This window comes from Tachysurus fulvidraco, chromosome 21 (genome assembly GCF_022655615.1).
Source record: "Tachysurus fulvidraco isolate hzauxx_2018 chromosome 21, HZAU_PFXX_2.0, whole genome shotgun sequence".
Classification (NCBI taxonomy): Eukaryota; Metazoa; Chordata; class Actinopteri; order Siluriformes; family Bagridae; genus Tachysurus; species Tachysurus fulvidraco.
The window spans coordinates 8,435,282-8,449,668 of NC_062538.1; the positions used below are offsets into that span (position 1 = coordinate 8,435,282).

Below are 14,387 nucleotides of genomic sequence, written 5' to 3' on the forward strand. Positions count from 1 at the left end.
CTCATGCTCTGTCCCTCTGTCACTATCTCTCTCTCTCTCTCTCTCTCTCTCTCTCTCTCTCTCTCTCTCTCTCTCTCTCTCTCTCTCTCTCTCTCCCTAATAGTAGCTATTCAGAACAAGCCTGGGGCAGCACTTTATTGTAATTAGTCAAATGTGGCAACCAAAGAAAATACAGGATGTCACACACCTTCTTACACCCCTTGCCGTTCACAAAAACATGCTCTAAACCTCAACCCCTTTTTTAGCTCTTACCTCAAAATACCCAATGCAAAATATTCTTGGTAGCACTGCTGGGCGCTCGCTCTACTGGCACTCGGTTCCTGTGCGGTGTGATGGTGTGTGGAAGAATGCTGTGAGCAGATGAGCAGACATTTTTCCCTGGTGATAAATTCAACACAACATCAGCAACAAATTAGCTTCCCATCTCTATTGTGTACATCGTACAACTGAGGAGGTACAAATCTGTCTGGTGAGGAACAGCACAATGTCGCCGATCTCATGGAAAATGCATTAAGAACATAAGCTAGACAGTTTATTTGACTTTATTTCAACTTATTTAAAGATATGGATGTTTTTTAAATTATCAAAAAATGTTAAAAGTAATACAAAGCTGTCAGGAATATTAACCTTTTCCACAGCATGTTGGTAAAACTGTAAGAAAAGCAACTGTATAACCACACCTATGCTGTATTTATAATTATCTTCGACCTCAAACTGTCATCTATCACTTTTACTATTTGAGATAAAGTGTAGACCATTATTTTATTTATTTATTTTACTATTGTGTTTTGTTTTTATGATCCAAAATTAGGTTTTGGAAGCTTTTTCATGCAGTGTTACAGATAGATGGATGGATGGATGGATGGATGGATGGATGGATGGATGGATGGATGGATGGATGGAAAATGTAGAATACCTAAAATCTTAGGAGTCCCAGTTTTTTCACACATCAATGTGTAGAGTTTAAATAGAATGGTGGGAACAATAATAAAAAAAAAAACACATCCTGTCAGTGGCAGTTCTGTGGGCAAAAACAGCTTGTCAGTGAGATAAATCAAAGGAGAATAGCCAGTCTGGATCAACTGACAGGACGGCTACAGTACAGTAACTTAAATAGCTACTCTGCACAACAGTGGTGAGCAGGAAAGCATCTCAGAACCAACACATGCAAAAGCTTGAGGTAGATGAGGGAAAACAGCAGAGGAGCACATTGGGTTCCACTCCTGACAGCCAAGAACAAGTATCTGAGGCTACGGTGGATGCAGGCTCACTCTAGACAGCTGAAGAAATGAAAAAGGCTAGACATTTTATCCAGGTGCATATTTTAGGCTTAAGCTGTGGATAATAAGTGTGGATAAAAAGCAGTATTCAAAACCTTTTTTCTTTGTAACAAATTCAGAGAAATCTATCTGGGATTTTACCGACAGAGATAAGAACTGTAGCCTGCAAGAAGTCTGTAAGAAGCCTGCAACAACCCACAAGCCAATTTCAAACTTTGTTTCTGTGTATGTGTGTGTGTTTGAGAGAGAGAGAGAGAGAGAGAGAGAGAGAGAGAGAGAGAGAGAGAGAGAGAGAGAGAGAGAGAGAGAGAAACAGAGAGAGTATTAAATGAAAATTGCAAATTGTGATTTGATTTAAACCCTTTGTCGGCTGTTTTACTGTTTAGAACGGTTTTACTTCATTATTTCTAAAAACTTTACAGGATTATTTTTAGATGTGCCTTAGGCTTATACACACAAGCCATATCACTGAGCAATTTCTTTCAATCAGTGCTATGGTGTCAGTCTGTTTATCAGAAAACTTGTCGTTCCTCAGGGATCAGCTCCATCACCATTGTCGGGCTCAAGCCAGAGACTGAATACGAGGTCATGATGTCCGCTATCAACGGCAAGGGTGAAGGAGAAAGCTGTCCTTCAGAGACTTTTAAAACCCTTCCTGTCAGTAAGTACCACTCTCTGTTTTTCTCTGTGTCACATAACTGTGGAGCTCACACTCCATCACCAACCCTTAGTCCAGCAGCAGAACCACGCCATAATCAGGATCCTCCACCAAATGTCCTGCCAGTCATTGTGTGTGTGTGTGTGTGTGTGTGTGTGTGTGTGTGTGTGTGTGTGTGTGTGTGTGTGTGTGTGTGTGTGTGTGTGTGTGTGTGTGTGTGTGTAGAAAGAAAGACAGAAAGAGTGAGCCAAAGCGTGCTGAGAGTTGCTTGGCTAATGTCTGATTCCAGCTCTACCACTGCTCCCTGCAGTCTGACTGTCCAGCAACCCTCTATCCACCCCTCTCACCCCCTCCACTTCCTGCTAGTGCCAGAATGCTGGCATGTGCATCCATTCTGAGTGTTGTCTTGAGCTGATAGGCTCAGTCCCTGCTTCATATGGAGATTTAGATTGCAAAATTCTCCTCTGATCTGTTTATCTCTGTGCATAAAGAAAACTTTAGAATCACCTCAAAGCAACTAGATTTATGGCAATGACAATCGCATCTGTTCTTCCCAATCATATGACTATGCTACGAATATAAATGTTTTTCTATTATGTTTAGTTGCCATTTTTTATATCGACAGAAAACAGTATTGAATTTACATGTCCTAACAGATAAAATACCTTTGTTTTGTTTAAGTATAACCTTAAATTGTACGATTGGGGTGCAGTTCGTCTTCCAGTTTATCCCAAAGTTGTTTAGTGGGATTGAGGTCAGAGGTCTTTGCGGGCTATTCAGGTTCTTCCTCTCCAACCTTGGCAAACAAAGTCTTAATGGATCGTGGTTATGCACAGAGGCAAAAATATTGTCTTACAACTTTGTGGCAGCAATTTGGGGAAGGTCTAAACATCGGTGTGATCATCAGGAGTCTAGATTTTATTTAGCCCCTGTTGTGTGATTTAACGAAAAATTGTGTGTGCATTTTATCCCAGCAGAAGGGCATGTATTATACATTTTGCCTTAAAGTCTGTTTTCCAATTTTAAAACAAATTTATACCATTTACACAGATCTACTAACAAGAATGATCTTTATATTATCAGTGAGTTTCTTAATATATGATTATATTAGATACATTTGAAATATTCATGACCGATGTTAATGTCATGACAATGTTAAATAGAGCGTGTTTATATTAGCAACAAACTGTACACTATTATTCGCATCCATATTGTATTTTGATGTTTTTTAGTATTATTATTATTATTTTTATTATCCTAGAACATTTCAAAGCATTTATTCGATATAAAACTGGTCATGCTATGATTGCTGCGTGGTGAGTTAGACTACCAGTTATACCCCTGCAGGAGTCTCTTTAAGAGCTAGTTTTGAATAGTTCACGAAATCCTAATCTAGCTGAATAGAAATGCCTTGATTTCTGCACACACCATGTGTTTAAAACCCAGGAGCCTGAAAATGATCAGAGATTTTGACATTATGAATGGAAGGAATGTGTATTAATTCTCCAGAGTCACTAAAATTTAATATCTAGCACTAGCAAAATTAGATCCTTTTTGCTAAGCTCATAAATATCACTATGGATTTGATTTATTTCACAGAAGAAGATCAAAACTGAACAACTGGAATAAATGCAGTATATACAGGATGGGAAACAAATTAAAGGAAAAAATAGGATAGCCCTGTTTAGTTGTGTGTAGATGGCAGTGTCAGCGAATATCAGTATAAAGCTTCTTGGCTGATGGGTGTGGCCTATTCCAACATGGCCCCGCCCCCTATATCAAGTCATGGGTTTCACTCAGTTGAAAAGCTGTTCTGATGGCTTTTGTTAGCCTAATTCCCTTCTAACACACTTTTTTTTTTTGTTTTGTTGTTTTTTTGGTTTTTTTTTTGCTTTAATTGGTCACCCAGCAATTTGTGCAAGTATAAATGTAAAGATAAAAGTATTTGTATAGGTATATGGTGCAATAAATGATTAGGCTGGTGAAAGCAATGAGTTTTCAGTAAGGTTTTAAATGAAGTAGAAAGGTTTTTACATGATTAAATTGTTTATGCCATTTTACGCTTATTTATGCGCTGGCAAACTAACAGCATTCATTTTGTAAATTGATGCTACGGCAATGTTTTCAGCTGAATTGGGCATGATTGTACTTACAGAACAGACGTCAAATTAGAAACTCAAAAGTAAAATATGTTTTTTTTTTCCTTCAGTTTTTTTAAGCAGCGCTTTCCATGCATTGTAAACGTGTTCTAATCTTTAAGTTTTTTTTTTTTTTAACCCGCTGGATAATTACCGAACGTAATAACAGGCGTCTTTTTGCACAGCCTGCCTAGAAAGCAGATTAGAAAAATAAGTGAGTGTAGGAAAAGTGACGATAGCGAAGCAACGACTCTTTGATAATTCGGTTTCCTTCCCAACTAGTAGGGATTAAGTGACTTTATAAAAATGCACATAATTACTGCTCTCTCTGAAGCCTTTTATTAAAAGAATTTCTCCACTGATACGATTCAGTTGATTCATCTCTGAAGTGCTGTGTAATGAAATCACTAAAGAAAAGAGTACACACAGCAACATTTCTTGGCTGTTTTGCCTTCTGAAGCTCGTCAGGCTAGAGGAAAAGAGCAGGGAAGTCTTTTTCATTTGTTAGTCATGCCAGTGAAAGATTACTATAGAGCAGTAGTTTGTTATTATGGTTAGCCCTGCCATTAGTCATAGGCAGGATGACAGTAATACTAATCTGCTTGGTATATCACGCTTCCATCTGTGCTTGGCCACCCTTTGCTTCTGTAGCAACCTCCATTCACTCCCGTTCTCCTGCTCTCATTTTTCTTCTCTGATTAATCAGGTCATTCCTCTGTGCCATTTTGGGTTCCTTTAGGACTTCTGGGAAAAGTTTTACTGAATTAACCCTAAAGTGGCCAGTTGGACTCACCTTTCTTTTCTGCCATCTTGTCAATTTCTGTTCTCATGTGTTCTCTCTTTCTGTTTTTTTTTTTCTCGTCATGTTTCCCATCTTGTTTTTGTTCCGCCGGACAACTCAGCCTATACTTTCACAAGTAAGTGCTTAATTTCTCTCTGGCTCTGACTCTCTTATCTCAGTTTGTTTCCTTTTCTACCAGTGACTCCGACCATGTCTTTCATATCCACATGAAAGCTATTAGCCAAAGGTAGTGAAGCTTAAATGAGAAATTCAAATGAGGACTTAAAGTATTTCCTGCGTCATGTGGACTCATACACCCCTCTGAAATTGGATTTGAAATATTCTGTTTTCTCACTGAATTAAGTGCCTGTTTGCTCATTTCCTTGAAGCAAGGTGTTAAGTAGAATGTTTGCATTCAAGACCTCAAGAGAGCTCATGCTATCTCTCTCTCTCTCTCTCTCTCTCTCTCTCTCTCTCTCTCTCTCTCTCTCTCTCTCTCTCTCTCTCTCTCACACACACACACACACACACACACACACATACTCTTACAGGTTTGTTGTTGGCATTGTTTTGCAGATATTTAGTAACTGAAAACATGAGTGTTTCTACACTGTAGTTATCCCTGCTTCAGTAGTCACCAGCCCTGTTTCCTTATAAACTAGCCCATGGCCTTCATTAAGTACATTCAGAAGATGATTAGATTAAGGTTTGAGTTGCACTCATTATGCTGGATATTCGGGAGGATTGGTGACCACCTGTGCATATTTTCCTTTCTCCATCATCATGTCTCTGTCAAAACCCACACTTCTGCAGCTTGCAGCATAGTAGACTTTTAGTCATGGCTATATCCAGCATTAATCACAGCGTGATCTTAGACTTAGGTCACTACAGTATAACGCATTTAAAAAATGATTGTTGAAAGTGATGAGTTTTTGGTTTGAATGAAAACGCTTACTTTTTTTTCCGCTACTAGTCTTAGACTCGAGTCTTGATTTGACTGTCTTTAGTTCCCATTTGTCAGTGATTTGTTTCACTTTGCCTGAGGACACTTCCGCATGTCTATAAGACAAAAGAAGCAGACAAGCATGGAAGAACCCATATCCTGTAATGACAGTGTAATATGATCATGTTTGGTGGAGATGGATGGCATTGTCTGCTCTTGTTTTTGAGATAGACTCCTTCGATGTTTGAGGTGATTGGCGAGATAATGATCCAAATGCTGCAAACATTCACTAAACATTCATCAGCTAGCAGATGACAGGATTGGAACACTTCAGTGCCTCAGACAGTCGTCACATTACCACTAAACAGTCCTGCTGACAGTCTGGAGTGAATTTACCTGCCAATCCCTGGCCACGGGAATAGAACCAAAATGAATACAAAGTTGAAGCCTAGCTGAACTTGTTGCAAATTACTGAGTGTAGTGAGTGCGGTATCAGTTGGGGTGTTACATGCATTCACCTGGGAGTATGACTGAAGTTCTTTGACCGGAAACTCACTTTCTTTGAGTATTTCTTTTGGAACTATTGTTTTTCTTGGAAAAAAAAAAGGGGGGGGGGGGACAGAGAGAATGTGCATTCATATTCTCATTGCCTTACCTTCCCAGAATGTTATGTGACATATAGAAGAGGTATTGTGTGTGCTATCACACAGCACTCTACAACTTTCCACACAGTGGAGAAATCTTCATTTTGACATTTGTTGAGAGGTAAAGGAGCTCTGACAGGTACTCATCAGAGCTTCAGCACCAGAGGCATTCCCATGATGACTGAATTCTCCAGAGGAGGAAAATGGTGGAAATGTGAACAGATGCTCAGTGAATGTCATGTTCAGTAGTACTCGGTAGTCTGGCTCTGCTGAGAAAGCTGCCTCTGGCCTCCACCTCCATGCCAGCAGTAGTCATAATAGAGAGGCTTGTAAACAATTCTTAACAGAAAATGCTGCAGGGCCTAGCAATTGTCCATGACACTTCACAGCCAGTGGCAGGGTTGGTTTGTTAGGAGATGCACAGCATGGAGGTGGATGAAGGTTGACTGACTAGCTGACTGATCCAAGCTTGTAACAGAGAAGAGAGAGAAAGGGGATTGGTGGGCATCACACAGAGCTATGGCAGCTGAACCCACCCTGCCTGTTTCTACTCTAGGATTTTGGAGGCCAGTCCACAAAATCCAATTCAGGGACGACAGAAAAGATGCCTATTGGCAGAGCTTCTTCTTCTGCTTCCTTACAGAGGAAACAGAAGACATCTTTAACAAAGTCTACTCAAAGACAGACTTGTAAATGGATGCTAGAAATTAGAGGGCATTGTGATGGGTTGCTCATTGCGGTTGTAGTAACAATTATCAATTTGGCTGGCATGTAATTTCCAAAGCAACTTACTAGTTACTTACGTTCAAGCAGTTAAGGGTCTTGAAATGTCTTTCTCAAGAATCCATGGCTTGATGTTGCTATTTAAGCCCCCAGTCTTTCATTAATGAAAAAAGTCTTAACCACTGAGCCACCAGTATCCGTGAAAGTGATGTTCACTTGATCTGCATTCACGTTGGCACCGATTTTAATTTTCCATGACACCGTTCTCATATTGTTGCTTGCATGTAAATGACTCGGACTAGATTTTTATTTTATTTTTTAAAATTCTGGGTGACAGCAACCTGCACCAGGCTTGAGAACCTTCCCACAATTCCAAGTGAGTGAGAGGACCAGTTTTAGAGTGGAGAACCAAGCAGAGCTATATCAAAGTTGACAGATTTAACAGCTCATCTGGAGACCTCGTTCTGTGCTCATGTTAATCCTGTGAGGCGTGAAACCGTGGAAGTGGATGGATTTGTGTCAGCTCTTACTGCTGTATCTTTACGACATTTACAAGTCGAGGAGGGTGTAATATGAGTGCAGCTGTCCATAGTACAGAGACTGTTCAGTCCCAGAGAGTCATCAGGTCAGACACTTCAGAGCTTTACTCCTGAGAAGGCCAATCCATCTCCGACACTCTTGTTGCATGCCAGTCCATCTCAATATGCCATCATAAGGAGTCGTAAAATCTGCAATACAAATGATAATAGCCAGAGCATGATAGTTGTCAATAATAATAAGTCAGCACTACCAAACATGAATTCAGAGATGAGAAGGTTTTGCTGTGTTATGCCATTATCTCTGTTTCATGAGTGCACTTTAAAGCCAAGGGAACAGGAGCCAAGACAATCCTGTACCCTGTTAGCGTGTCCTTAGTATAAGTACATCCATTTCAGTGTCTCCTGATGGAATATTAATCTACCTCTCCATTATACTTGATGCAAAACACTTCTAATTTGATTATAAGTGATAGTCCATAGAGATAATTATTTCTACCTGTTAATATTCAGCGTATGCACTAAAGCTTGTCCTTGGTGCAAGCTCCTAGAGAGACATAAAGTTATTAGAGAAATAATGTTCTATGTAGCACCTTCCAGAAAGCCAGGATCTTTAACTATCCACAATAACTTTGAGGAAATCCTAGTTTAAACATAGTTTTGAACTGAATATTTTTAACAAAAGTAGACAAATGATCCTGTCACTTACACAATCTATGGAGCCGGTTTGATACAAATTACTGTGGCTAAATTCTGGAAAAGGATTTGAAAAACCTTTTGACGTGCAGCTTTTCTCCCAATAATAAACTGTGGTATCTCTTTAAGAAATGTGTAGTCTACCTAAATGACTTTTATTTTATGCATGTAAGAAAATGAAGCCAATGTGGTTAAATATGTCTAAAACCATTACAAGATTGCTTTTCATATAATTTGATCAGGTTTTTGGATAGTTACTTGACACAGCAAAATGAACATAAACCATCCTGGAAATCTTGCTGGAATTTTACTGGGAAAGTGTTTAAATGTGTTTTCTTACTGTTCTAACTGGTTTTGCAGGATAACATTAAAGTGTTATCATTTTTCTTCTCTTTGAGATGCAGAAGAAAACATCATTTAATTTAGAAACGTCTGTCAGTTTCAGAACTATATTTAGCAGAAAGTGTGTAAATTACACCGTGTGAAGGGTGTTTTCAGGCAGCAACACATACAGTACATGAATACAATGCATGTGTCAGTGGTGGAGTTGAAAATTTGCTTAAGTCTATTCCAGAGCTGAACATTTTACCATCAACTAAACACTCATATTTAATTTAGAATTTGAAAGTGGACTTTTGCTCCAAGGAATAGGCTTAGGCGACCACTGTGGTGCCCTCATATTTCTTAATACCTATAATTTCGTTTGTATCTAAGAATCCCTTGTCACGAAGAAAGCAGAAATTGACAGGCCTGCTGCATACATATATTACGCAGTCATTATTATACTAGCAAAGACTCATAAGTTGGTTTCTATTTGACATCTGTCAAAAATTGAGCTCACTAACAGGCTGAGCTTTTTCTTTATTATTAAGTTTAGGGGAAATAGGGGATTTTTTTTTTTTTTTTTTGCCTCTTGTTATATTATTACCTTCCACTCAGAGAGCTTATCATTTTACACCACGGCTCTTGGTTCATGGTGGTGCACACCATTCTTCACTCAGAGACACGAGTTAGATTGATGCAGAGGTCTAGAAGATGATAATGTCATCGGCAATAACGGTCTTGCAGGCAATTATTCTACAGTGCGAATCCAATTTTTCGCCGAGAAGCCTGAAGGAGAAGACGCTCCTGGGCGAGTGTGCAGCTGAAGTCATCATGACGTTTTATGAGTCATGGTGTAGATTAGAATATTTCTCTTTTTGAAGCCGGTCTCGACGTGGTTCCGACTAAAATAGGATTTTAGAGTGTCTGAATGCTAATTTCAGTTTTGTTTTACCCATTTTCAGTAAGAAAAGTACAGGTTCCCAAACCTGTCTAAACCTCATAAAGAAACTATGATAAATGATTGTTGAATGACTTGAAAGACCTCTTCAAAAAAAAAAAAAAGTGGATGGGCTGATAAGATGTATTGAGTCCTTTTTTAATGATTAATGAACAATGGGAAAGTGCAGACTTCAAAGTTTCTTCACTTAGATTTTCACTTCTCTTTCAATAGATTTGAGGTGTTTTGATCTAGGAAAATCAATATCTTTCAGCCTTGTGATACTGTAAAAATGTTGTAATGATTCATGACCGCTACCTTTAAGCTGTTGGTAAAGACACACTTGTTTTTGATGCGCGGTACACGTCAAAAGACTGTAGTACTAGCCTACATTCAAATGTGTGAACTTGTAATGAGCTGCCTAAATGGATCTTCTGCCACAGGTACTGTATGTATGCTGTCATTCACTTTTATTCATATGAATCGATTCTATGAGATTATGCTGTGCTGCTGCGATGCTAATGGCAAAGCAAGCACACCTCACTATGTTCTCAACATCTTCCAGTGTCTTCAGTGACCCCAACCTCAAATCCTCCAACCACTGCAGCCCTTAGTGAGTATTGCCAGTGGGGCAGTGTGTGGTGTTATTTTTATTTCTTTTTTTGCCTTAACCTGCCTGCTACTGTACACTCCTGCATTTCTCACATAGACTGTTGAACCCACATCGTTGGAGCTCATCATAGAAAGCAAAAGAGCACCAATAGTACGGAAGAGAAACTTCCTGAGTAGATGTTTGTCAGGCCCGAGGGAGTGAGATAGTCTCATTATGAAGGAGATTGATCTCATCACCTCAGACCCCAGGGCCCAGTTGCACCAGCTGAACTTAAGTTTGATTGTGAAGTTGCTGCATAAAGTCTGAGAGTTTAAAGCTTCCGCAGTGTACAATTTCAGCTGCACCACAGACTTTATGCCTTACCTATTAGTGTGTGCAGTCTGGGTAAAATGTAAGTCATATTTATCCATCACAAGCCAATCATATATATGAAAAGTTAACGTAATAAAAGCTTCTTAACTCGATATGATTAAACAGAAACAGGAAATGCTACATCCATGAGTAAGGAGAAGGTTAACACCTGCCTATTTTCAGTGCTGTATACATTCTCTTTAAAATATAAAAAGTTACTCTGCTCATTCCTGCAGTTATCTGTTGTGAAAAATCTTGACACTCAAGAATGCCCCAAAGTAAAGTATCACTAGGTCAGACCAAGGAGTTTGGGTGGAGGAAGTGCGAGTCAGATGAACCTGTTGACTCTGAGATTGGGGATCTAAGGGGAAAGGGGAACCTGACCTTTAGTAGAAGGTAACCTTTAGTAGAAATAGAACTAAGGCTTAAAATATGCATGTGCAAGTCCAGTCTGGAAAGCGGCAGACTGAGATCATAACAAAGTTCATAAGTTTAGCAAGCTTAAGGAGTCAACATAGTGCAACATTATACAAATATACAAAGCCATATTATAACAGCAAGGGCTTAGCAAAAATAGCAATACAACATAACCAATATAAGTAAGAACTTTTATCATATTTCAGACTCATAAACTTAACATATAATCAGTAGAAATCATATACAGTATAGAATAGCAAGAAAATAAATGAGGAAACTTTCTCGTTGTAGCTTTAAAAGAGGATTAATCCACAAGACGTTTGTCATGGAAGATTGAGTGGCAAATTACTCAAGAACAAGGAAGTAAAGTGACAAGTACAAGGAAGTGAAGCACATTTTTTAATAACAATGAAGAAGCAGGTGGAAAATAATAGGAAATTAAAATAGTAGGAAAATCCATATATGGGCATGTGAGTATTCAGCCAATCATGTGGCAGATGATTAAAATAATAATAGCAAAAACAAGTCACAAACTTTAATTATCATTTATATCAAACATAAAACAGAATGATGCAGAAAACAAAAAAAAATAGTTAAAAACATCTGATAGACAGAAAGCTAAATAGCACTCTGTACAATTGTGGAGAGTTTAAAAGCATTGCAAAATGTCAAACATTTTGGTGAATGTGTTACAGTAGAAGAATGTATACTTACTAGGAAGCCAGTATTTATTTTAACTTAAGGCTACAATCTTGTTACTTGGTGCAATCGATATTTCTTATAGTTCGTATCTCAAACAAATGTCCATTTCCACTCAAACGTGGTTACTGTAGCGTTGCGTTCAGCTGGTGCATCTGGCTGCCATACTGTACTGTAGAATGTCATTACTAACCCCAGCTTGTAGAGTGGCTTCTCTTGTCAGTGTATATTCACTGGATCAGCACGTTTCCTTTGGATGTAGGATGTTGAAGCCTAATTTACTTTTTTAAAACATTGGATTAGTCTGTGGAAAGTTTTCGCATTCTCGTTTGAAAAACACAGCATGGTGCCTTTTCTGGTGTAGCGCATTAGCATATATTCATGAGCTGTGTTGCATGCTGTTTGATCAGAGAAAACAAGAGAACTGCCCTTGCGTTGTTAACCAGAATAAGCAACATTAGTGATCTTTAGTGCCTCATCGGTAGCCTTTAGAGATGCTGCATAAATTTACAATAAATGTACAATCCACTGTCACACGTTTTTCGTGTGTGTGTGTGTGTGTGTGTTTCAATCTCAGCATAAAAAAGATGTGAAAATGATGGACTAAAGTGTCTCTCCAGGTGCTCTCCTTATATGTGCTTCATGTAGGTTGACCTTAATATGGGGTTAATGTGATATTACTGATTACAATAGCCCATGGTACAAATACAATGCAAGCTGACACGTTTTTTGACAACGTGCTTTCATTTTCTGCTGAAAGGATGACAAGGTGTTAGAATTGGACTCTGTCAGACAGCTGTCTGCTTTTTGGTTTTTGAATGGCAGCTGTGATATTATGCCTGAATAAATCCTTTGTCAAATGTCAAAGAAGGCTACAAAGAATGTTCATACAGGCACTTCCTGGACATGATAATAAAGTAGATGTGATTTGGACCAGGCCATCTAAAAGGGATGGGTGTGGAAGGGATGCTCACCAGGGACCCTGAACCGGCCTACGTCACCTCCCTCCACTCTCACCCCGTCTACAAAGAAATATGTATGTATTTAGCATACAACTCAATGCAATTCAGTTTTAAACCCAAAGTGGGTGTGGTATAACCTAGGTTATTAATTATGAACAATACCATTATGCCTCTGAAAATACTGAAAAACGAACAGCAGTGAAAATTGCAGCAGTGTAAGCAACTTTACTCCGTTTAATTATTTTCAGTTAGTTATTTACTTGGAACTGTTTTTTTTTTTTTAATTCTTGCTTGCACTATTATTACATTTGTTTATACCTGACTACAATAACAGATTTACTAGTCTGAACCTTACACTGCAACCCTGACCAGATGCTAAGGCCGAATGAAATGCTATTAAATAACATGAGTTTTCTTTGTCCCTTAAGCTTGACTCTTGGCTTAATTCCAGGCTTGTTTGTTGTGTATTGCATTAAAGCATAATAATAATAATAATAATAATAATAATAATAATAATAATAATAATAAAAATACATCTGTATTTGTAGCTGTCGGGAACACGAGATGTGTTCTATCCAAATAATGCCTTTATTTATGGTTACAATTACATTACATATATATCATTTGGCAGACACCCTTATCCAGAGCGACTTACATTATATCATTTTTATACAGCTGAGCAATTAAGGGTTAAGGGCCTTGCTCAGAAATATTAACTCTGTTGATTATCATATACTGTATATAGATGAAGCAAGGGACCAAGCTTTAGTGTTTTTGTTCAAACTTGTGACTTCTATGAAGCATGCATGATCCAGTATAGTTATACTAAACTGTTGGAAATCAGAATAGTTATTTTAATCCTTAAAGGATGAGTTTTGAATTAAATGACTTCGGGTCACTTTAGCGGTGTTCATCTCAGACATTCGTTTCTGTGATTTGCTCTGTACCGAGCAATTTACTGCAACAGTGAGTCTCATCATGAAGCTGCACTGGAAGTCTGAAACTTTCATTCTGAAACAAATCCTTTAAATCATTCACCAACAAATCTAACGGCTTAAGGATTCATTGGCAACAAACTTGTAGTGCATACAGTACATTCTGCTGTGTCCCTGTATCTTTAACCCCTTAACTTTTATCTTAAATCATATTATTTAAGAATTATTTAGTTGTTGAATTTGTTTAATATAATTGAATTTATTTAATCAAATTTTATTTTTGGTTACTTGAAAAAAAATGGATAATTGAAAGAAAACCTGTCTGCAACAAACATTCGGCTTTAAAAGATTTGAATCGGGAAGTAATTCTTAGACCAACACGTGGCATTTTTTCTCATATCAATGACTTCCTTTGCAATTTTCCATATAGAATTATTGTGGCAGGAAAAAATGCAGTGTTTAGGATAAAATACACGTGACACCTGATGTTTCACGTGACATGTTTTGGATTCCCAAAATATTAAACTTATCCTTTACACTTTTGTGTTTTTGTGTTTAAAGCTCAAGTAAGTATTCCTCATGATCTGACTGGGCATCATGAGGTTTAGATCTAGTGTGTTGTCTCACACGCTCATGTCTCAAACGCTGTTCCAGTTTTCTCTCTGTTTCTCTTCACACACCAGAGTCCACCAGCTAGTATGGATCAGTCAAAAATGTTTGTAGGTGGAGAGCGAAACTGGACTGCTGTCT

General features: G+C 38.2%; 1 protein-coding gene across 10 annotated transcripts in view; it reads left to right on the plus strand.

Annotated features, from left to right (window-relative positions):
- Positions 1 to 14,387, plus strand: part of ncam1a (neural cell adhesion molecule 1a) — a 258,401-nt gene that overhangs the window by 213,462 nt on the left and 30,552 nt on the right. For 4 of the 10 annotated variants that reach the window (XM_047805607.1, XM_047805608.1, XM_047805612.1 and 1 more), the window contains one exon: positions 1,816 to 1,941. In XM_047805607.1, coding sequence (XP_047661563.1) covers positions 1,816 to 1,941 — 126 coding nt within the window. Of the gene's footprint in view, positions 1 to 1,815; positions 1,942 to 4,978; positions 4,994 to 7,979; positions 7,983 to 10,225; positions 10,274 to 10,782; positions 10,786 to 14,387 lie in introns of all 10 variants that reach the window. The other 6 variants (XM_047805604.1, XM_047805605.1, XM_047805609.1 and 3 more) reach the window with 3 other exon arrangements.